At 47.4% G+C, this 24,977-nt stretch overlaps 2 protein-coding genes across 2 annotated transcripts in view; both read left to right on the plus strand.

The window, feature by feature from the left end:
- Positions 1 to 24,977, plus strand: part of FAM118A (family with sequence similarity 118 member A) — a 246,590-nt gene that overhangs the window by 110,244 nt on the left and 111,369 nt on the right. The window lies entirely within an intron of this gene.
- Positions 14,343 to 24,977, plus strand: part of NUP50 (nucleoporin 50) — a 16,664-nt gene continuing 6,029 nt past the window's right edge. Inside the window, exons 1-5 of the mRNA XM_077758010.1 lie at positions 14,343 to 14,702; positions 18,512 to 18,590; positions 20,734 to 20,817; positions 23,561 to 23,741; positions 24,760 to 24,977. The exon at positions 24,760 to 24,977 is cut by the window's right edge and continues 133 nt beyond it. Of these exons, the coding sequence (XP_077614136.1) occupies positions 18,522 to 18,590; positions 20,734 to 20,817; positions 23,561 to 23,741; positions 24,760 to 24,977 (552 nt within the window). The 5' untranslated portion in view covers positions 14,343 to 14,702; positions 18,512 to 18,521. The remainder of the gene's footprint in view (positions 14,703 to 18,511; positions 18,591 to 20,733; positions 20,818 to 23,560; positions 23,742 to 24,759) is intronic.

The raw sequence follows: 24,977 nt of genomic DNA on the forward strand, positions 1-24,977 counted from the left end.
ACAACAGAGAAGCAAACCATCACATACAAGGGATCCTCACTAAGATGATCAGATTTCTTTTTGGGAACTTTGAAGGCCCTCAGGCAGGAGGTCAATATTTTCAAAATGCTAAAAGAAAATAAAAAAGCCCTGTCAACCAAAAATCCTATATCCTTCAAAAGTGAGGGAGATGGGGTGCCTGGGTGGCTCAGTCAGTTAGGTGTCTGACTCTGGCTCAGGTCATGACCTCATGGTTCATGGGTTCGAGCCCCGGGTCGGACTCTGTGTTGACAGCTCAGAGCCTGGAGCCTGCTTCAGACATTGTACCTCCTTCTCTCTTTGCCCCTCCCCCACTGTGCTCTGTCCATGTCTCTCTCTCTCAAAAATAAATAAATATTTTAAAAATTAGGGAGAAATTAAGACATTACCAGAGAAGTCAAATTTGAGGGAGTTCATTACCACTAGACCTGCCCTACAAGAAATACTCAAGGGAGTCCTTCAAGGTGAAATAAAAGTACCCCAGACAGTAATTGAAACTGGACAGAGAAATAATTATCTCAATAAAGGTACATACATGGGCAATTGTTTAAAAGCTAGTATTGTAGCAATGGTTTGTAAATACATTTTTGGTTTTCTGCATGATTTAAGAAACGTACATGAAAAGGATTATTATTCTAAAAGCTAATGTGATTGTAACTTCGGTTTCTAACTCCAAATTTTGCTTTCTACATAGGTGATGAATGCATTTGCAAGAATTCCTAGCTTATGTTTGGGCATACAATGTATATAGATATAATTTGGGGGACATCAACAACCAAAAGGGGTGAGGACAGAGGTGTAAAGAAGCAGAGCTTTTGGATGTTACTGAAGTTAAGCTGATACACATTCAAATTAGAGTATTGTAACTTTAGGATGTTAAATGTAATCTCCATAGTAACCACAAAGAAAATAGCCCTGGGATATACACAAAAGGAAATGGGAAAGAAATTTAAACATTTTACTACAAAAAGTCAACTGAACACAAAAGAAGGTAGTAATGCAGGAAATGAGGGACAAAAAACTGTAAGATACACTGAAAACAGACAGCAAAATGACCAAAGTCCTCATCAGTAATTACTTTAGCTGTAAATGAATTAAACACCCCAATCAAAAGACCCCATTTGGCACAAGGAATAAAAATGCATGATCCAACTCTATGGTGTCTACAAGAGACATTTTAGATCCAAACACACAAACAAATTGAAAATGAGAGAGTGCACTAGTCTATGCCAATGGTGATCAGAACAGAGCAGGGGTGGCTCTCCAAATATCAGACAAAATAGACTTTAAATCAGAAAAGGATACAAAAGACAAAGAAGATATAACAACAAGATATAACATTTATAAACATTTAGGAACTGTTCATTTCATCTCGGTTATATAATTTCTTAGCATAATTACTCATAATATTCCATAGAGTCTTTTTTATTGCTCAAAGTCAGTTGTGATGTTTCATTTCCAATTTAACAGTTTGAGTGCTCTCTCTTTCCTTCTTGGTCAAACTAGCTACATTTTTGTTAATTTTGTTTTTGTTTGTCATTGTTTTTTTTTAAAATTGGTTTTCGGTTTTACTGATTTTTCTCTTATTATATTTCTTTTCTCTATTTTATTTATTCCCACTCTCTCTTAAGTTTCTTAGAGTGGAAGTTTTGTTTATTGATTTGAGATCTTTCTTCTTTCTAACATAAATTTTGTTCTATGGATGGCATTTGCTGTTTTCCTTAAGTTCTGGTATATTGTCTTCATTTTCATTCATCTCTATGCATTTCCTAGTTTCTCTGGTGATTTTGATTGTTCTTTATTTATGAATGTGCTGTTTCAATTCCATATTTTTGAATTTCCCAAATTTCCTTCCTTGATTGATCTCTCATCTCAGTCCACTGTGGTTTGAGAACAGACTTTGTACTTCAATTCTTGTAACTTTAGGAGGCTTGTTTTATGACCCAACTTATGGTCTATCCTGGAGAATGTCCCATGTGCACCCGAGAAGAATGTGTACTCTGGTGTTGTTGGGTGAAGTGGTCTGAAGACGCTTGTTAGGTATAGCTGGTTCGGAGTGTTGCTTAAGTCATCTGTTTCTTTGGGGATCTTCTGCCAAAGTAGCCTATCCACTGTGGACAGAAGGATATTGAAGTCTGCACCTATTGTTGAGTTGTCTGTTTCTTCCTTCAATTCTGTGCCTTTTTTGTTTCGTGTACTTTGGTCTGGTGCTCTTAGGGAAGGTTAGTTGATTTTTGGAGGTCCTTAGTCCCCCATCCCAAAAGTACTTCCATCTTTGATATCTTATTTGGAGCCCAGGAAATATGTGAGCTTTTCCACTGGAGATCAATATTCTTCTATAAATAGCTTCTAGGGTGTGATATCAGGGTTCCTAATTCACAACGTACAATAATATGCATCTCCTACAGAGATGTCATATAACAGATCTCACTCTCTGGTACTATATGGAGGTTATGATCAAAGTTGTAGATAAAAACTAGCATAGTGACCCCTAATGTCCTTTTCAGTTTTCTCTTGTGAAAGTGACATGCTCCATATCGGCAACATCCTCAAACTTTATATTTCACCCAGACTATATATTTTACCTGAAAATCATAATTGCCAAACTACACAGCTGTCAGGATTTTATCCCCAGCTAGAATCTGTTAGAATCTGTGTAGACTGCACCCTAGACCAAGTCACTATTCCCAGATTCCCCAACTTCTCCGTACATAGCTTTATGTATCATATTTTAGTTTCTTAACTGCCTATCTCTCCATCACTCCTTTCTCACAGTGCTGGTTTCTACTTTAAGAAAACTCGAAGTGAAATGCTAAATCAGAATTTCATTCATTAGTCTCCATAATGAGGAGTTTTAGCCAGTACCTTCTCCACCTTTAGTCTTTGTCTTCCTACCATGCTCTGAGATGTTCTTTCCATATGAATTTTACCCAACTGTAAATATTAAAGATTTGTTTTGCACTTGCCAATCTAACAAATGTGAGTTTTGCTGGCAAAAGAGTCTCAAAACAATTATGGAAGTAATTCAGCTAAATCATAGATTGGGGAGTTTATTGCTGTTAAAGATATCTGAAATCCAACATGTTCTTCTGGAAAAGATTCCAATTACAGTGCTTATAGTATCCTTGCCTAATATGGCTCAGTGCAAATATTCTGCACATACAATGAGATAGGTATATACAATCCTACGTTATCTTATTCCAGTTGTGCTCACGGTTTTTAATACTCTACACCCACTTTTTATTCAAAATACTCTTTTATTCAATCTGTCTATAGCTCATGTCTAGACTGAGACTAGTGTTTACTAACAACACTTTGAGCCTTTCTTTCCCCCAAATCAATTTAAGCCCTTATTGACCACGTTATGGACTGAATTGTGCCCCCAGTGCCAAATTCATTATGTTGAAGCCCGGATCCCAGAAGTCACTGTATTTGGAGACAGGGTGCAGAAGGAATTAAGGTTGGACAAGATCGTAAAGCTGGGGCCCTGATCCAATACAATTAGTGTCCTACCAGACAACAGAGACAAGTTTCCTTCCCTCTTTCTCGTGCACACCACGCAGAGGAAGGGCCACGCGAGGGCTGAGTGAGAAGGCAGCCGTCCACTAGCCACGAATGGACCCTCTACAGCTTGATGTGGGACTTTCAACCTCCAAAACTGTGCGAAAATAAATGTCTGTTGCTTGAGCCACCCAGTTCATCTTGTTACGGCAGCCTGAGCAGACGTATACACTGTGCCTGGCCCTAGAGACAGGCAGACAAATGAGACAAAGTCCTCAGCTCTAGGAGCACACGGTCTAGTAAGAAGGGACAGCTCGTGAAAACACGTGGTCAGTGCTTCCAACTCAGCCTGCGAGTTCTGAAAGGCTCCACGGAGCACATATTTGAGCAAGGTTTTCAAAGAGGCCCGACGAGGTGAGGAAACAGCAACCCAGGAAGAGAGAACCCCCAGCAAGGACTGACACTTTATTTTTCTTTAATTTTTTAATGTTTGTTTATTTTTGAGAGACAACAGAGCATGAGTGGGGGAGGGGCAGAGAGAGAGGGAGACACAGAATCCGAAGCAGCTCCAGGCTCTGAGCTGTCAGCACAGAGCCCGACGCGGGGCTCAAACCCACGAACGGTGAGATTATGACCTGAGCCGAAATCGGACGCCTAACCGACTGAGCCCCCCGCCCCCAGGGCCCCAAGGGCTGACACTTTAAAAGGCAGGATATGTCTGGTGAACACTGAGAGGCCAGAGGGTACAGAGGACATGACAAGGAGGCGTGGGAGGGGAGGGACTGGAAAGAGGGACTGGGACGGACGTGAAGGTCCCTGATGCCAAAGAGCTTGCATTTCAATGTAAGAAAATATCACTCAACATGTTCGTTTACTAGAGGTCAGACTGGGTATCTTTTTTTTTAAGTTTATTTATTTTGAGTGAGAGAGAGCATGACCTGATAGGAACAGAGAGGAGGGAGAGAGAATCCCAAGTAGGCTCCGAGCTGTCAGCACAGAGCCTGACGCAGGGCTCGAACTCATGAACTGTGAGATCATGACCTGAGCCGAAATCAAGAAGCGGATGTTCAATCGACTGAGCCACCCGGGGGCCCCTATGGACTAGGTGTCTTCACAACAGAAATTAATTTTCTCCCTCTAGAGGTGAGAAATCTGAAATCAAGGGGTCAGCAAGGTTGGTTTTGTCCGAGGCCTCCCTCTTAGGCTGCGGGTGGCTGCCTTCTCCCTGGGCAGCAGGGACCGTCCCTCTGTAAGCACAACTGTGTCCAAACTCCCCCTTCTTGTAAAGATGGCATTCATATTGGATTAGGGCCCACCTTAATGAACTCATTAAGGCTTAATTACCTCTTTAGAGATGCTATCCCCAAACGTGGCCCCATTTCAAGTTATGGGGGTTACTCCTTCAACCGGGGAACGGTGGGGGTAGGGAGAGAGCACAGCCCAGCCCATAACGAACAACTACCACAGGTACAGTACAAGTGAGTTTGGGACATTGCCTGCTAGGGAAGGGACTCCTTTTATGCCATTTGTTCACGTTTCCCCCCACTGGGCTCCTAGGGTTTGAAAGATTTCATCTGCCGAAGTATGCTGATTAACTTATAAATTCTCCATTTTCAAAAAACAAAGATGGTAGATTGGTCAGATGTGATGAGCAGGCAACATCTAGAATGACCAGACTGAGTTCCTAAAATCTCAACCAAGAGGAGAATTTGACGTTCACATCAACCTGTGAGGATTTGTTGTGGGTGCGTGCGTGCGTGTGTGTGTGTGTGTGTGTGTGTGTGTGTTGTGGCTGGAGACAAGACTTTCTGGAGTAGAACAGGAGCTGAAGTGTAGGCTCCTACACACACACACACACGTTGAGTGTGTCTGCATCGTGGTACTTAGCATATCGTACTGCAATTTTGTGGTTATGGGTCTGCATCCCCCCCAGATTCTGAACCCCTGTCCACAGGGACCCCACCTCACTCCTTCTGCAACCCCAGCAATGTCCCTGATGGTCTTGAACTGACCAGACCCACTGCAACGTGCAGAGCAGGGGCCACAGAGTTGAAAGCCACTGTTCTAGGATGTTCGGTATACATGGGAAGGGTCTACAGTCACATGTTCACACCCCTGCCTCACACACACTCTTATCTTAAATGCCATCAAGCCGCAGATGCAGATGCTACGGAGTCTGATATGGATACAGCTGCGGGCTCCTGAGCGGAGGCTCACGGGGCGCTCGGCGGAGCCGGCAGGGAACGATCTCCACTTCCTTGTCTATTCCCGGCTGACTCCCACTCCCGCTGAGAACAAAGGTATCACCCGGGCCTGGCAGAGTCTCATAGTTAATACCATCTTAATAAATGCCATTGAATGAATGAATAAATGCGTACATAAATACATGAATAAAAGAAATGTAAGTAAAAATAACAAAAGCTGGGGCACTCAGGCAAGGAGGAGGTGAGTTGGGCTTTGACAGATGAAGAGGAACTTGGAATAGGCAGAGAAGAGGGAGAGAGACACATTTCAGGTGAGGAAATCACAAGAGAAAATTCCGGGATGGAAATATGTTTTATGGTTTTCAGTAGGTAAAAATTTTAATCAGCTTAACAATAACCCACAACCCTTGGACCAACTACAGTAGGTAAAAATTTTAAATCCAAGTTTGGTATACAGAGAAAAGTTTACAAACCATAAAGGTACAGCTAAATGAATCATCAGAAAGGAAATATATCCACATAACCCCCTTTGAGATCAAGAAATAGAACATTCTTCTCTGTATCTCCTTTTGTATGGTTGAATATTGATCCACAGGATGTATTAGAAAATATCAACATAGGGGCGCCTGGGTGGCTTAGTCGGTTAAGCGTCCGGCTTTCGCTTAGGTCATGATCTCGCGGTTCGTGGGTTCGAGCCCCGCGTCGGGCNTATCAACATAAACACCTAAGAGGGGGTATGTCACCTCCTCGGTCCATCCCGGTAGGATGAACAATGGCCACCCAAAGACAGCAAGTCTTAATCCCAGGGACTTGTAAGTGTTACCTTATTTGGAAACCAGGATATGGACATAGCTTGTGAGGGCCGCTACCGCAGCGCTGACAGACACAGATTAGCGTCAGTCTGTTGTCAAAATCACCTATGGGCCAAGTTGCTAACAGAAGTTTACACCTGCCAGGCTGAGGGCCGGATCTCAGGCAACTGCTGGTTCCCTTCTGTCCCACCACAAACCGCCACCGTGCCTGTCACCTCTTTCCCTCAAAGCAGCACAAGTCATTATTATTTCCATTTTACAGGTCAATAAACTGAGCTTCCAAAGATGTGAGTAAAGCTGCAGGTCAAACGTGGTGAGGACAGAGCTGGGGTCTGGACTCTGGCGTGATCATGGAAATAACACCTCTCGACTTGATCCCCCCACCTCCTTCACCCCCTCCAGGACTATTACACAGTCTCTCACTTTGGGGCCATGCACACTGTGACAGATGACAAACACAAGAGGAGACTTCCACGGATCTCTGAAAAAAACCCGTACATCCTCTTGAGTTTTCTGTTCTACTCCTGGCATCCTGATTCCTGGGGCCTTCACTTAGATCACATGGCCGGTCCCCTCACCCCCGCAGTCACACCCTCAAAGTCTGCCACACTGTGTCTGCACGCTTCTTTAAAGAGGGCTTCCCGGAACTGACAATTATAAAAACTTTTATCGAGGACGTACGTGCCAGGCTCCCTTCTAAGTACTTCAATCATAGAACTTCAGTTTAATGTCAACAACTCCATTAAGTAAGATTACTATTCTTCCCTATACTGGAAATGAGGAGACAGACATGCAAGTGAAGTATCTTGCTCAAGGCCACAAACTAGGAAATGAAAGCTGGTGCTGAAATGGGAGCCCTGCATTCTTAACCTCAACTGTCTATGCTGCCTCGCCTTGTGCCTACTCAGTTGGAAGAGATCACCTCCCTTGTTTCAAATACTATACCCCATGTAATGCAACCTTAGGTCACATGGCAGTTACACATGTGCAGGCATTTGTTCTTGCTAAATGCGTATGCCTCTGTCCCTCTCTTCTTCTTACCAGAAGAGGCCCCGAAAGCCACAGACCTGGAGAAAAAGTATGTGGCAGGTAAGGGGTGGACAGGCAGAAAGAAGGCTAAGAACACGAGAAGGCTGGCCACATAAGGAGATGAAGGATCTAATAAAACAGCAAGCGGGTCAACACAGAGGTGCAATGACAGAGCAGGTGCGGGAAGGCCGTGGGCTGGTTTGGGGCAAATCTCACAGACCCTGTGTGTGCATCACATGACCCCTGAGAGTCCTCAAAGGCAGGCGGGGCACTGTACGTGGCTGCGTGCAGAAGAGCACCTGCACACAGCGAACCCTGAAACCGCTGATCACTCATAGGCCCACGCAACGGGGAAGGAGAAGAGCATCCCGTTGCCAGCGCTTCAGACACGGCGGGGATGCAAGCACATCGTACCTCTTCAAAGACGTGGTGGCTCTGCTCACGGGGGGGGGGGGGTCTCTTCAGCTTTGTCTCCAAGTCTCACGCACCTCAATGACCTCACCGTCCGTCGCCGCCTCCGCCCCCTTTCCACGTACACAAAACCCACTCGTCCTCGGAGGCCACTCGGCCCCAGGGCTGTGACCACGTGCTTCATCCCGTCCGCCTGCGGGGATCTGTCCTGCTGCAGAACTCGGCCATCACTGGGCCGCGATACCTCCTGGTGGCTTGCTTTCATTCTTTCATTCTTGCTGGCAAAATTTTGTTCCCAGAAAAAGGATACAATGGGCTGCTCCATGTCATTCCCGGTATTTTGGGCCATTTTTTAAAACATGCTAAATGCTGCCACTGTTTTTTTTCAGTGACTGTAAAGCCTCCAGAGAAAATAAATAACAGCTGTAGGAAGTGTAGCAGTTTGTTTTAATCCTTTGCACTGATGTCTGAAATGTGAAAAACAAGCTGGGACATGTTGGAAGTGCCCAACGGAGTGGAATCTCCAGGATGAAGTTAAGTCTTGAAAGGGTCCTGAAAGAATCCAGCTAAATCCCAGTTTAATCATTAATTTTTTTTTGCTATGAAGCAAATGTGTTGACCTTGAAAAAGATCTAGTCTAGAATCTTTAAAGGGGGACAGGGAGTCTCTGACTACCTACTGGAAATCATAAATCTAACAGTAAAACTACTGGAGCTAAGACATCACAGTTCTTGGCTTTTAGCTAGAATCGTAAGAACTCGGTGCAATTACATTAGTTATGGTGCCGGAAGCCTAAACCTCTGAATGTTAGTTACATTTTTTATTAGTAAAGGGAAAACTGAATTATTATTTCATAACCAAAATCTTTTAAAACAAGAATCCCATTAGAAACAACAATTTAGGGGTGTCTGGGTGGCTCAGTCAGTTAAGTGTCCGACTTCAGCTCAGGTTGTGATCTCATGTTGAGCTCGATCCCCGTGTTGGGCTCTGCGCTGTCGGCGCAGAGCCTGCTTCGGATCCTCTGTCCCCCTCTCCTTGCCCCTCCCCCGCCTGCACCCACACACACTCTCAAAAGTAAAATAAACATAAAAAAAGAAAAAATTATTTAACACCTTTAATAGTCCCATTTAATCCTTGCAACCTAGTAAAGGTACTGTTATCACCTTCGATTTACAGGTGAGGACACTGATGAGCTCAGAGTTCAAGAGCTTGTCCAAGGCCATCTGGCTCGCAAGCAGCATGTTCAGGAATCAGTCAGGGCAATGAATGCCAGAGCTCAGGCTCTTCCTCACCGTGTTATTCATCTCCCTTTCCTCTCTGTTTGGAGGGACTCTGCCTTCCCAACAACTAAAAGAGGAAGACTCCCCAGTAGGTTCAAGTTCAGGCAGGAGGCAGCAATGGGGGGAAGCAGACTCTCAGGGAGTGCCTGCTGTAGACACAGCACCCCATGGATTTCTGGATCTCAGCGAGTCTGGGGGAAAGTGTATCTGGGGCGCCTGGGGGCTCAGTTGGTTAAGCGTCCGACTTCGGCTCAGGTCATGATCTCACAGTTCGTGGGTTCGAGCCCCGCGTCGGGCTGTGCTGACAGCTTAGAACCTGGAGCTGCTTCAGAATCTGTATCTCCCTCTCTCTCTGACCCTCCCCTGCTCACACTGTGTCTCTCTTCAGAAATAAAACATTTTAAAAAAATTTTAAAAAGTGTACCATCTAAGAACTATGAAACTTTGGGGCACAATCATTTAAGAATTCCATGCTCTGTGGTCTGGTGATAATAGCCCAAATTCTCCATGCTGCTGCCTTTAGTACCTACCTTCTCTTGACCATGGATGTCATTTTATAAATACCCAGTCACCCTCCTGGAGACTGAAGAATGGGATGAGAAAAGCAGCATGTGCCACTGCTATCTACCCATTTGTTCTAGTTTTTCCCTTTTTCTTTAGGTAAAAAATATTCGAGGACAGGGCACAAATTCTCTTCAATAAATGGCTCAAAATAAAAGACAAAAGTGCAAGTACGTTTCTAGATTTAAAGAATTGTCACTTTAAAGAGGTCACTCCAGGGGCACTTGGGGGCTCCGTCAGTTGAGCATCAGGCTCTTGATTTCAGCTCAGGTCATGATCCTGGGGTCATGAGATCAAGCCCCACGGAAGGCTCTGTGCTGAGCATGGAGCCTGCTTGGCATTCTCCTCCCCCCTCCCCCCCCCACTGCTCTCCTCTACTTGAATGTTCTCTGAAATTAAAAAAAAATAATAAAGAGGTCACTCCAAGAGGCACCTGGGTAGCTCAGTCAGTTAAGCATTTTACTCTTGATCTCAGCTCAGGCCTCGATCTCAGGGTTAGAAGTTTAAGCCCCCGCATTGGGCTCTGCACTGGGCATGAAGCCTCCTTAACAATAAACGAATAGGCCACTGCAGATACGAAGAAGGTGGCAGCTTCTGTGAGTCGGGGACCTCCGCAGCCCTACCCCACGCCCGCAGCCCACTGCCAGGCTGACGGTCCAGCAGCTATGTGAATTCCTTAACGCCAGGCGCAGAGTGGCTTCCTGTGGTCTCATGCTTTCTGTTACGTCCTAACAGAGAATGACACCGATCTCAAAGCTCAAGTCTACCTGAACTGAAGGCAATATACAGCTGCAATTCAACAGGTCTTATCTTGCAATTTTCTTCACCAGGTTAAACTAGACTTCAAGTGTCCAAGATGTTAACGAGTGGATCGCAGCGGCAAAGCCGATCCAATGGTGGATCCTGTCCGTTGCTGGGACTCTAGCAGGAGAGCAGGGCGGCGTGAACTTGTATTTGACTTAGGTGAGGCAGGTAAACCAACAGGTGCACGTGTTTATTTACTGAACCTACGAAAATGACCCCGCCTGGGCAAGCCTAAGAATCCTCAGCGGTTAAGCACAGTGAAAGGGATTTCAGAAACATTGTCCAACACTTTTGGGGAACTATTTCACAAATTTCACAAAGAGCTTCACTAAATGGACGTAACCAAATTCAATGGAGGTAGAGGTCTGCGTGCAAACTGCCTCTATTCTCCCGAGTTATAGCCAGTTTAAGGCTGTCATTTCAGTAAGCGCTTGAATTTTACCACATAATATGCAAGTCAGCTAAAGTGCTATTAAACACACAAACCTTTTTACGTGCCTTAGAAAGGCATCAATCACCTAAAGCTACAATATGTAATTAAGAAGTAAATGTACCATTTTGCTTTGCCTCACAAGATAAATTTTGTATTATTTCCAGAATAAAAGGTGTGATTTTAACTAGCTACATTTCAATGATAAATACACCTGATCCCTGAACAACATGGAAGGTAGGGTCACTGATGCCCCTCCCAGTCAAAAATCCAAGTATAACTCTTGGCTCCCCCAAAACTTAACTACTATTGACTGGAAGTCTTACTCAAAACACAGTCAATTAACTGTTGACAGAGCTTGTATATATATTATGCATTGTGTTCTTGCAATAAAGCTGGACGAAAGGAAGTCAAAAAGAAAAATACTATACTGTGTTTATTGAAAAAAAATCCTACATGGTTCAAGCCTGTGTTGTCCAAGGGTCACCTGTACATATGTGAAAGGCCACCACCGTCTGTGTTCCGTATGTGGTTAACAACCTAGATATTATATAGCAATATCTATACTTTTTTTTTTAATGTTTATTTCTAGGAGAGAGAGAGAGAGCGAGAGCGAGCAGGGGAGGGTCAGACAGAGAGGGAGTCACAGACTGAAACAGGCTCCAGGCTCTGAGCTGGCAGTCAGCACAGAGCCCAACGTGGGGCTCAAACCCACGAACCGCGAGATCATAACCTAAGTGAAAGTCGGACGCTTAACCGACTAAGCCACCCAGGCGCCCCTATACTTTCATGTTAAAAACAAAAATTACTGTTCAATTTGTAGGAAGGCACTAGGGACACCTGGGTGGCTTAGTCCGTTTAGCACCCAATCTCGGTTTCAGCTCAGGTCATGGTCTTGCTGCTTTGTGGGTTCGAGCCTTGAGCCAGGCTCTGCTTGTGTAGTAAGGAGCCTGCTTGGGATTCTCTCTTTGGCCCTCCCCCACTTGTACTGTGTCTTTCTCTCTCTTTTCTTTAAAGAAGGCACTAGAGACATTTTGGAATGAATGAGCCTCACACAGACAGAACCACATACGAGGATTCACAAGCTGTTGATCAGAAGGGATCTAAGGAAAAGTCTGGGATAATATTTCTCTCAATAAAGAAAAAAAAGGGTTCGTATTTTTGGTAACTAGTTGAGGGCCTATAATGTGCTACGGACGGTGACGCGAGGTGGGACTGGGGGCTGGGAGGGAACAGGGAAGAAGGTGCCCGGGAAGGTTTAAGTGATGGGAGTTTAGGACAGTCAGTAAAGGCCAGGAAGGCTGCCCTGGGACAGATGAGTGGCCACTGCGGCTTGGCACCAAGCATCTGTGGAGTCCCTAACCCAGGCAGGTACTGCATGGTTGTTGAAGGGGCCTGTGGAAAGGGACGCCAGGCTGGAAGTAAGACCCGGGCTCTGGCTCTAACCACATGGGTGGCTCTGATAAGTCGTGCGCCACCCAGGAGCTGTACTGTAAGTTCTGTTCATACCGATATAAACAAAAACACTACAGAGCATGGCATTAATGACCACACAGTAATACAGGATTAGTCAACCTTCTCCCGACTAGTTATACATACAATTCGCAAGGACAGGCAACATTCTCCTGGCTGGATTTCTTTTTCAACCTACCCCGAGGCGCGGGGGGGGGAGACCCCCAAACATCTGGCAACATCTACATTTTGGATTCCTAGGGGGAAGTCACCCTAAGGGCAGGGAATAAGTCGGGCTTTATTTCAAACGCAGAGGCCACTTTTTAAAAAACTTTTCTTTAAAAAATGTGTATTGAGAGAGACAATGCAAGTAGGAGTGGGGCAGAGAGGGGGAGAGAGAGGGAGACACAGAATCCGAGCAGGCTCCAGGCTCTGAGCTGTCAGCACAGAACCCGAGGCAGGGCTGGAGATCGTGATCTGAGCTGAAGTCAAAAGCGGAGTCTGCATCCGACTTCAGCTCAGGTCATGATCTCACAGTTAGTGGGTTCGAGCCCCACATCAGGCTCTGTGCTGATGGCTCAGCCTGTTTCAGATTCTGTGTCTCCCTCTCTCTCTGCCCCTTCCCCACTCATTCTGTCTCTCAAAACTGAATAAATGCTAAAAAAATTAAAAAAAAAAAAAGCTGAGTCACCCAGGCGCTCGAGGGACCATCGTTCTTAACCCTCATGTGTGCAGTCTAGCTGGCTAAGGAGTCCTTATTAACACATTGGTCCAAGGCCGCGCTTTCAGGGAGGGGAGGGCTCCTCGGCGGGTGAAATCAGGCGCAAACTTGTTCTCTCCGAACCCGCACAAACCTTCTTTCGGTTTTCAAATACTCAAGAGCCATACACCCCTCCCCCACCAAAAAGGTTAAGGACCACGGCTCTAGGAAATGTTCCTCTTCGGAAGCTTGTTTCCTAAATAGTTAGTCCTGGGCCTGACTCCCGGCGTGTCGGTGGCCGAGTCTCACGACCCACGAGGCAGGGACGGGCGCAGGGCCCCGTAACCTCCACTCCCCGGAGCCCCTACACCTTAGTGCTCGCAAGGGCTCCGCGGGGATATTCCGACGAGAGCGCGGGAACGGAGGCGCCGGTCGCGCAGTTTGGCCTCGCGTCTGCGGACCGCCTCTTCGTGGAGTCCCCACGAGCGGCCCATTCGGGTACGTTCCTTCGCCTCCAGGGCACCCGCCGCGGAAAGCACGCACCAGCCGGGCGTCCGAGCAGGTCCGTTTCGTTCTCATCCACGACGGAGGCGGGCGCTCGGCGCTCCGCAGTCCCAGCGCCCCGTGCCCTCAGCGGCCAGGCTCGTGGCCCCGACCCGGGCAGGGTGCCGCCTGGGCCAGCCCTCCGGGGACAGGGCGGGGGCGCCGGGCTCCCAATTCCACGCCGGATTCCCGACCGTCTGTCTCTTCGCAGCCCCGCGGCGCCTCGCCCGGATCGCCCCGAGCCCCGGTCACGCTCGCGGCCTGGCCGCGCGGTCCAGAACGCCCGGCAAAACCACCTCGCCCAACCGCAGACACCCGCGCGTCCCCCGCGCCCCAGACGCGTCCCGCCACCGACACGTGACCTGCGCGCGCAAACTCCCGCAGCCGGCGCCGGCTCTCCGGGCGGAGGCCCGCGCGTGCCTGAACGCACGCATGCGCGCGTGTGGGTGCGCCGGGCGCGCTCCTCCCGGCGAAGGTTTCCAAGCAGTTGCGCGCATGCGCTGCGAGACGTTCCAGGGCCGGAGGAGGGAGGAACTGCGCGCCTAGACTCCGGCGCGCTTGCGCAATAGCTAGACGCGGGCGTTTCTTTCCTTCCTTTTTATAGAGTTGGTTGGGAGGAGGGGCGAGGTTGGAGTTGTAAGATGGCGGCCTGGAGCGCGTCGGGCGCTGTCCCCCCGGCGGTCTCCGGCTGAGCTCGCAGCTCTCCCTCGCTGCTGAACACAGAGAGGCGCGGCGTGGCCCCCAGAGGACATGGTGTTTGAGACCCGGGGCTTGCTGACCACCAAATCCTTCGAGAACCTCGGCGCACCGGAAGCGACCGGGCGCGCCCAGCGGGGCGAGCAGCGGCCGCTTCCGACCCGAGGCCCGTGCGGCTGCAACCTCGCACCTGCTCGCTGCCGCGCACCCGGCTTTCGCCGCACCCACAGCGCAGCGAGTGCGGCGGTGGCCGCCTGGGAGGTAAGGGGAGGGCGGGCAGCGCGGCCGGAGCCGAGCGTGGGGAGAGGCGCCGGGGTCACGGTACGGGTCTTGGCCAGGAACGGGGAGCTGGGCTGCGGGGCCCGGGCCTGGGGAGGAGGAAGCTGGGCCGGGTGCGGGGCTCGGAGCTGGAAGGGGGGCCCTGGGCAGGAGCCGGGGTGAGGGGCCCGGGTGTGGGGTGGAGGAAGCCGAGGTCCGGGAGCGTGACCCGGACCCGGAAGGAGGGCCCTGGACAGGAGCCGGGGTGAGAGCCCCAGGTCTGGGGCAGAGGAAGCCGAGGTCCGGGCGCAGGACTCCGACCTGGAAGGGGGACCCTGGGCAGGAGCCGGGGTGAGGGGCCCGGGTCTGGGGCGGAGGAAGCCGAGGTCCGGGAGCGTGACCCGGACCCGGAAGGAGGGCCCTGGACAGGAGGAGCCGGGATGAGGGCGCGGGGTGGTGGGGTCCGCCGGGGAGGGTGGGGCGGAATGACCACCTCGGCGCGTAGTCGGGTGCTGTTTGTGAAGCCAGGCGCCGGGCCGACGTGTCGGGGCTGCAGCGCCCAACTTGGGGGAGGCTCGCCCGGGTGCGGGACCCTCGCAGCCCCGGCTGGAGGCAGAGGCCGGAGCGGGCAGCGGCCGTCCTGACCCGGCCATCCTTCCTGGCCTTTCCCCTCGGCACTTCTTCCTTCCTGGGCATCTCGCCGCTCCCCACTCGCCCCCTACACTACCTCTGTTCCTCGGCTTCACTTTTTATTGCAGTCCGGGCTATGGATCTTTTATTCTGTTCCGTTAAGAAGCAGTTCCGAGACTGTTTTTCCCTGGCATTTCAGGCTCTGGGGTCTGCCTCCTTGTTCCCCCCCCCCCCCCCCCCCCCCCCCCCCCCCCCAATCACTTACCCACTTACCTTTGACGCCATGTTTTGTTTGTTTGGCTATTTGGGATTTCCATAAGGGTTTTCAAATATTTTAATTATTTTTTTATTTTTTTATTTTTCAGACAGACAGACAGACAGACAGACANCCCCCCCCCTTTCCCCCCCCCCCCCCCCCACTCCAGCCCTCTGTCAGATACGGTCAAATCTGTTTTCGTCTTAAGGTACAGTGATGTTGACTAAGTTCAGCCCCGAGGATGAGGCAGCACCTACTGGCAGAGACCACGTAACTCTATCAGGCACAAATAATAGCTTTTTCCCAATTAAGAAAACTGTCAATTTAATGTGACGGTGTTTCATACCTAGGAAATCCTTTCAAAATGTGGTATCTTTTTAACCACAATCCCAAACGTTTTCTAAATTCTTTTTTTTTAACCAGATTTTATTTTTAAGTAATCTCTACATCCAAAGTGCGGCTAGAACTTACAACCGGGACAAGAGTAGAATACTCTACTGACTCAGCCAGCCAGACACCCCTAAATTCTTAATAATAGCCAGGACATAAAACTTCCTTGGGTGCTAGGCCTTGTTCTGAGTACTTAACAGAGATTTCCACCCCCCCCCCATTCTTTTTGCACAAAAAGAAAATTCATTGTCTGAAGCATCATCCTTTGAAATAAAATGTGGATTTGCTAAAATGTATTTTAAAGCCTGGTTCATAAATGAATTCTCTTTTTCCACACTATACTTTTTACATTTTGAAGGAAAAAGATAGGGTTTTTTTTTTGTGGTTTTTTTTTTTTTTTTTATAGATTTGCTTTTAACAAAAATTGTTTCTTTAATAATATTTATTACACCCTTCCACCGTTCCGGGCACTGCTCCCAACTAAGTTTTGTGTTGTTGTTGTTGTTTTTTAGGTTTTTTTTTAATGTTTTATTTATTTATGAGAGAGATAGCATGAGCAGTGGAGGGTCAGAGAGAGGGAGACACAGAATCTGAAGCAGGCTCCAGGCTCCGATCTGTCAGCACAGAGCCCGACGCGGGGCTGGAACCCACGAACCATGAAATCGTGACCTGAGCCGAAGTTGGATGTTCAACCGACTGAGCCCCCCCAGGCGCCCCAAACAAAGTTTTTCCTTGATCTTTCTTCCCAACACCTTCCTTCTCTACAGATGAAGAGGCCAGGTCACAACAGTTAAAGAGATCGAGCAAGAAAGTGGCAGAACGGAGATGCTGGCATCTTGTAGTATTTTCTGAAATCCTTAGTGCCCCAGGTCGCTGACTGAGCACTTCCTGGAATACCTCCTAGGAGATGGACAGTTCAGGGCATTTGGAGTGGGGCAGTAAACCAAGCCAAGATTGCTGCCCTGGGGTGGGGTTGCTGACTGAATAAATAGGGTAGGACAGGGAAGCAGCTACGTTCATTTTGGTTGTTTTACTCTGCTGGTTGTCTCCTCGCGTGTGGGTGTGAGTTAGATGCTGAAATTTCACTACGGTTTTTGCACTTTCAGCGCCACCCTTTTTTTGCCTTATTAACTTACTCATAGCTGAGAGCCAAAAATGACTATTTCAACTTCTCCCCTCTTCTGCCCTCTGGTGGAGGTGTTAGTTACCGAGTACGAAAAGAATCCTGGCAGAGACGTGGCCTCCTAACAGTTGGAATGTCTGAAAACACCTTGATTGTTTGAATGACAAAGATTAATGGCAAAATTTAACCAGGTCTAGGAGGGGAGGGGAGACCTTAAAAAAGGATTTGCAGGTAATGGCTGGGTCTCATATTTCATGGGTTAGCAACTTGGATTTTAAAACCATTTATTCTATAATCAGGAACGAAAGCCTATACGTAGCTGTAAAGAAGAAATTCAAGTATTACTACGAAATTATTAAAAGCTTAAAATCCCCTATGTAATTAATTAGTCCACAGGGGGCCAGATTTTGGAGGACTTTGGAATGTCAGCGTTTGAATTTTATTTTGTAGAGACTAAAGAGAAATAGGCCTGTGTGAATGTGTATTGTAATGGACATGAAATTCTAGGAACTGGCTCTGGTGGGTTGTGTTGAGGCGAATGAAAGTGGGGAAAGATCCAGAGAAAGGGAGTCTAGACTAGTTTCAGGGTCCCTGAATGAACTGGTACATTCTGGGCAGGGTGCATAGCACGGGAAATGGAATTTGCTTGGTCCATTTAGCTGGTGAGTTAGAGAACAAGCCAGCACAACATGCACAATGCAGCTGTCTATTGAGTATGTTGGTATTTTTGTGTTTGATAGCAAAGGATATACATTAGGATCAGAAAACATTACGTCTTTTAAGGGATGGCTTCAAGGACCCTCTCTGGCTAGCTGCTTGTGTCCGCCGTACAGATAATACTGTCACTTACTCCCCATTCCCCTCCTACCCCCCCCACCCCCGTAACACAGTGGCTTTAGAGGAGTTGAGCTGATGGTTTATTCTTGAAGGGTTACATATAAATTTTCAGAATGTTAACACATTGATATTAATTCCATTTTGAACTTTTAAATGACATTCTAGCTTAGCAGTATGCAGATTAGGGTAATGAAATGTTCAGTCTCAGGAAATTTATTTCTATCAATTGTCTGTAGCCTAAAGAAGCATACTCGTGGCGTGAAGATAGTTCCAATGCCTTATTAAAATTCTTATCTAAGGATGAGCTGCTTTACTGAATCCTTTTTAAGAGAATTTTAAGTGTTTAAAATGTTTTGCCTGTAGCAAGACTGTAATTATAATTTGCAAAGAATAATCACTTGTTGATTACATAATACAGCACTTCAGATTTTTAAAAATCAGTATTAGGTTTTTTCAAATTAAGCTGGCTTAGCGTTGTTTAAAATTCTTCATAAAAATTCTTTAAAAATCCGTTGTAAATTATTGTACCTTCATCCATAAAAGTAAACTTTTCACTTCTTTTTACTTTTAACTTAGGCTTGAAAAAATGGCCAAAAGAATTGCTGAGAAGGAATTGACCGACAGGAATTGGGATCAAGAAGATGAAGCAGAGGAGGTAAAAATCCTTCCCCAGGAGTGCTTCCTTGACACTTCTAAATTTAAACTCACTTTGGGATTCCTTGGGCAGATTTTGTCGTAAAATTAAAAGGCCTTTTAAAGAGCAGCTGGAACAGGAAATAGAATGGTTTCTTATGACCTGTACTTAGTATAGAAATTTATTTATTACATTTGGCTGTCTTTTTCCCACTAGTTCCTGTTCCCGAAATATTCTGCGCCTTTGTAGGAGCACCTTCCTGAATTTCATATACTTGCTGCATTCTAAACTCATAGTTTTAGTCAAGCCTGAAGGGTGAGTAAGTGATGTGGTCCTGAACTTAGCATCGCGCCCCTGTTCAAACGGGAGAAGTGGTACAGCCACCCGGCTTCTCCAGCTGCCCCGCCCGTGATTGGAGATTTCCGATCGGGTCGCCTCCCTTACTCTTAATGCTTCTTGGAGGCCTGTCTTAACTTCGTGTTCGCACAGATCTGAGAGACACTCCCTCGCCCCCCCGTGCTCCCTGGCCCCTGCAACAATGGAATAGAATTTAGAGTGGCCTAGTTTCTTTCCTAACACAATAAAAACCGTCTTCCCTGAGAAATATTTCAATTTGTCTCTTACAAAGACTGGAACTAGAGCTGCGTTTTTAGTGCCTTGTCAGCAGTCTGGTGAGCGCAGGCCAACAGAACAGCGCGGGGTTTAAAGAAAGAGGAAGAAATCTGCACAACTGTTTCCAAGCTTATTCTAAAACTGTCTTCTTTTTGAATTGGTCTTGTTATATGAACATTGTTTTCTTTACAAACATATGTATTCCTATGTTTAGGGAAACCCAAATCACAAGCATGTTATTATTTCGACAAGGTTTCTAACATTTCTCACTGACTTGGTGCCTTTTTTTTTTTTTTTTTTACCAAGTCTTTGGTAACTAAGGCTTTTTTTCCATATCTTCTGCCCAGTTTCATTCTGGGCTTAGTAAGATTTAAGGCTACCATAAAATAATTTGCTTTGGCACTAAGATATTTCAGGTATGAAGGGACCTCCCTTTGGATCGATTCTAGTGAGTCTGAAAGGGCATTAGATTTGATTTGGGACACGCGTGGCCAGGTAGCCCCTTCTGCAAGCGTAGAGGTCACTTTAAGTGTAACCTTACCTGAACTCACTCTAGGTGGTGACCTCTGGCGGGACCTATTTTGTGCTGGCCCTACAGGGTAGAAGAAGGGTTGAGATAAAGACAAAGATCTTCAGCCAAGTTCTGATTGTGGGCCAGGCGCTTTCAGCTTCTGGGAAGAGCAGTAGCTTCCAAGCAGGGTCACTTAGATTCCCCAGTACATCAGGGGGCTTTCGGGTGACTGGCAAATGGGCAAGGTTTATGCGTGTGTGATAAAAGTAAAGTGTGTTGTTGAAAACGGTAATAGTGACGTCCTACATTTGGGCGTTTGGGTTTCAGAACTGGCTCTACCACCAGCCGTTAACTGTGAATGAGCTTTCAGGTAACATTTGGCTCTTGAAGAATAGATTTTGCTTCTTAGAACTGGATTTTTATTCTAAGATACATATCTGAATATATTTAAAATTTGAAGAACTAGTTCTGAATAGTTCTCTACCAAACTTTTGATGGTCTTAGGCTCAGCAAAACTTGTCCTGTTTTCCTGTGTGTGCTTCTCTCTGGGTTGTGATGCAAAGCCTGGATTTGCATAGATTCTGGGAGATTTCTTCCCCCCCTTTTTTTCTTTGAGAGAGCACGCGGGACAGGGCCGAGGGAGAGAGAGAATCTTAAGCAGTCTCCGTGCCCCTCACAGAGCCCAGCCCAGCCCACTGCAGAGCCCAGTTTGGGTCTTGATCTCAGTCTCCATGTGGGGCTGGAACTCACTTACCATGAGATCATGGCCTGAGTGGAAATCAACAGTCGGATGCTTAACTGACTGAGCCCTGCGCAGGCCCCTCGTTCTGGGAGATTTCTGATTCATCTAAGCAGCTGTGGGATTCACAAGGTAGACAACAGGCGTCAAATTTATTTTGATCTGCCCTCTCCTTACTATGTTACCAGTGTTAACAGTGGGTTAAAACCAGCAGCTAGTAAGATGAGTTTGGTCAGGCTTTTTTGTTCTGCATTTCTTCTTTTGGGCCTCATCTAACTGATGTTTAATTTGTACACTTACAGGTGGGAACATTCTCAGTGGCCAGTGAGGAGGTCTTGAAGAATAGAGCCATAAAGAAAGCAAAGCGTAGAAATGTTGGATTTGAAGTGAGTGTTTTCTTACTGCCCTTGGTGTTGAACACTAATTTGATTTCTGAGTTGCAGCACATTTCTACCACTGGGAGCAGTCAGATCGATAAATGCTTTTGAAAATGCTAACTGCACTGTGAAAATCCTTGATGTAGGCCGTGGGAGATAGAAATAGGAAGCATGAGATCTGTACCTTATCGAGCGGCAGAAATAAAATGTCCATACTATGGACAGATTCCAGCTGAGCGGCAGTAGGAGGAGAGGACGCCCGTGACGACACAGAAGTGGCGGCACGTGGAGTTGGAAGGGACGTGTGAGGTATTCTTGGCGTCCTGCCTGCGTCCCGGCCCTGGGGGGTCCTTCAGCCTCGAAAGAAGCGTTGCACATGCAGGTTTTCTTCCCAGTATGGTAGCTTACAGTCTCCTTCCTGGGCCCAGAAGGATAGAGGATGAGCTGTAGCTCTTGAATAGAGATCACGTGGTCCATACTCGGCAGTCACTCCACATTTAACTAGTCTTCCCCGGGACAGTCCTCAGCCGTCAAGACTGGTGACCCGTTAAATACATATATTAAGCCTCGTGAAGTTGGATGGCTCTTTCGTGGAGAGGGTGCAGCAGGAGGGAAGGACAGCTTACTTAATGGAGGAAGTGATTGGTTCAGCTGGGGAAATGTGTTCTCAGAGCCTGGGGTACATTCATGTAAAGTTCTAGAAGACCACTAGGGCTGTGGGTGGCTTCTTGGAACAGCAGTCTGAGAGTCCTCTCCATGCAGGAAGTTGAAACCAGGGAGGGTGGCTGAGAGTGTCAGCTCATGGTGTAGACAGGCCAGAGGAAGACGCCACAGGCACGGATGGCCCAGCTGTCAGATGAGTGTGAAGAAGTAGGAACCGTGTCTGCCGCAATCCAGATTGGGCCGGGTGGGGGCCCTCCGGCTGTTATAGAAATGAAAAGTTACGTCATCTGCTTAAGTGCTGAAATGTGGCTTTTCCTATATACCATTGACTGTTGACGACATGGGTTTGAATTGCATGGGTCCGTTTATAGGCAGATTCATTTATTGTTGTTCTGGTCAGGGAGGGGTGTGGGCGCCTGACCCGTGTTGTTCCCGCGTCCGCTGTCCTGGGATTGTTTGATCGTTCCTTCAGCACATCTGGGTTGGCCCTAGAGATTCGTTGGTGGGTGAGGACAGAAGTCAGTAAAATATCTGTGCCTCGTGGGACTTACATCTTCAGGATGGAAGAGACACAGTGAATATATAATTATTGTTTTTCTCTAAGTGCCGTGGAGAAACAATAAGTGAGGGAGATTGACAGACACTGGAGCCCCGGTGGATTACCTCATTTGCTTGTATTCGCTCTTTTTTTTTATTTTTTTGAATGACTCCATTCCTTCATTTAAAACCAGTTCTTGAATGTTTGTGATGGTTCTAGAGCCAGTTTAGTGTCAGCAGTTTCCAAAATAACTATAAATATCCCATGGTTTTTAATCTCATGCAAAATAAACCTCTGAGGAGCTACTTGGAGCTTTTTGTGCTTTGTCTGTGGAATGTTGTTATAAGATGAAAGCTCTCTGGTGTCTCTGGGATATTGAATCATTAAAAATCAAATTTAGAGTGTCCAAACTGAAGAGTACTATTTATTACTGCCTTAAAATGTATGCAAGTTAAGGCTTTGCTTTTTTTTTTTTTTCTTGTCTTTCGGGGGGGGCTAATTTTATTGCCATAATTGTATCCATGGTCAGTAACCATCTGAAATCCTGTGGATATGATTGAAATTTTTGTGTTTTTTGAAAACTTGGCAATAATATTAGGCTAACTGGCCCGTTTAGAAAATGAAGAGTTCCTAGTATAATTAGTTTTTTGTGAGCGCATGACTTTTACTCATTTGTGTGAGGACTGAAGGCTGGTGCACTCCCGTGGATGTTCTACGCGTCTCTTTGAGACTGTTTCCTAGAGCCTCCTTTGGATCCTTGATCCAGGAAGCCGACCACCCCCACTGCGGGAGAACCCCTGTTTCGAATGGGGAGAAAATAGTAACTTCAGTCGAACACTGTAAACTGAGGAGCGGTTCTCCAGAAGCTTCCAGGGGCAGAGAGCAATGTTAGAAGTTCATAAGGAGTGCCAGATGTTTCCACAGCATCTCGGCTTAGAGAGGTGAGAAAGCCAGCATCAGTGGGGAAGGGCTGCTAGAAAGACCTTGCTACTGGATGTAGCAGGCAAACAGAATAAAAATGTTGCCTGTGGATTTCTCAACTAAGGGAAGGTCTCCATCGGAGAGTCAACTTCTCTAGGTCGCAGAGGCTAGAAGGTGCAGAAGGGCTTACCAAATTCCAGGTAAGTGGGTAAGATGCTTGGAGCTGACCTGACCTGATGCTTCTGCAGCTTCCTTGGGCTAATGGTCTTTGACTGAGTAGTACATGAAAAATGGCTCGTTTGGGATTAGTTGTGTTGAAATGTTTGCTTTTAGTTATAATTCTGAGCCTGCGTACACAGCTTCACTGCACTAGTTAGTCTTTTTTGCCTTCTGTATCTTAAGCCTCTTTTTAAAAACAAATCTCACCGCGCATTAGGACTGTCCTCCACGGCCGTCTCGGGAAGGCAGCTTTGGGTGCAGAGCCGTCATCGGGAATAAAATGTGCCTCGTTCCCAGTGCTCCTTCAGTGCTGCTGGCGGCAGGACCCTGGGTGCTGCTGAGCCAAGATAATGTCTTGGTCATCTAGTTACAAAGGAGTTCTCTGACGTGTGCTCTTTCTTTGTATTTCAGTCTGATAGTGGAGGGGCCTTTAAAGGTTTTAAAGGTTTGGTGGCGCCATCTGGCGGAGGCGGGTTTTCTGGCTTCGGTAACGGTGCCGGAGGGAAGCCTTTGGAAGGACTATCTAACGGAAGCAGCGGCGCCCCTCCCTTCTCCGGCGCCAGGGCAGCGAGCGAGACCCAGGCGGCCTCCGGTGAGTAGGTGCCCCTCCCCCTGGTCACATCTGCCTACAGACCGTCTGAAAAATAACTGCAGAGATACTTTCCTCGTACTTACCTGGGTGCTGGGACTAAGTGAGCAGGGGGTACTGAAAGGGATGCAAATGAGAGAGATGGGGGCCGTGTGCAGAGGAAGTGATGGAGCAGAAGCTTTCGAGCCAAAATAGACCGAGGTTCTGTTCTCTGCTCTGCCCGTCACTGGCTCTGTGACCCCGGTAAAGTCCCTTAGCCTCAGCCTCCAGATCTTCAGCTGTGAAATGAGAGTGACCCTCGGAATTGACCTAAGGGTCAGAGGAGAAGAGGAAGTTCTTACTGGACCCTCCACAGACCCGCCTTCCCGCCTCCTCACTGCCTCCTCATTCGTTCTGGGAGCGCCGCAGACGCTCTGTGTGGCGCACCCCTCCTAGAGCCTAGGGATCCTCCAATCTAGCCTGGTTTCACCCGGGATGTGTTGATGGCCTGATCCTGTTTTGTGAGAGTTGGTCAGGAACCCTTGGGATTAGCGACAGAGAACGGAACCGTGCGCCGTGGCCTTCGGTTTTCAGAAGTGACCCCGGCTGGTTGGATGGGACTTGGCTGGGTGTTGTACGTGTGTGTGCTGTTGGGTGGTAATGAGGCAGAGCGTTCCGTGTGCTGAAGCTGGCGCTTCCTGTTAAGGTTTTGACTTCACGAACACGTGCCCACCCCCACCGCGCGGGGGCTCGAGCTTTATGCTGGCCATTGTGACAGTCCCCGCGGAAGGCGGGCATCCTGTTCACAGAAAAGGTCCTTTAAAAATGTTTGAGGTTTAATTACCGCGAGCGCAGTTTCTGTACAAAGTTTGATTTCTGTGATCGCCGCTTCCTAGATGTCAGACGTTCACATCCTTCTCGAACTGTCACAGAAATAGGATGCAGTAAAAGCAGAAAACACGAAGACCGCGCGGCATAAAAATCTGGGTGATGTGCTCAAATCAGCTTCTCAGTAAACTCTTCAAACTTTAATTTCCTATAGGATCTATTGCCGCAAACGGTCCTACCTCCTTGGTCGATAAAAAGATTTTAAATCCCAAAACTAACGGTGACAGCCAGCAGCCCTCTTCCTCCGGCCCCCCCTCTGGCCCCGCCTGCCCCCGGAGCGCCTACCACAAGCAGTTGGCCGCCTTAAACTGCTCCGTTCGGGACTGGATCGCGAAGCACGTGAACTCCAACCCCCTCTGCTCCCTGACGCCC

Source organism: Crocuta crocuta, unplaced genomic scaffold (assembly GCF_008692635.1).
Source record: "Crocuta crocuta isolate KB4526 unplaced genomic scaffold, BGI_CrCroc_1.0 scaffold143, whole genome shotgun sequence".
NCBI classification, from domain to species: Eukaryota; Metazoa; Chordata; class Mammalia; order Carnivora; family Hyaenidae; genus Crocuta; species Crocuta crocuta.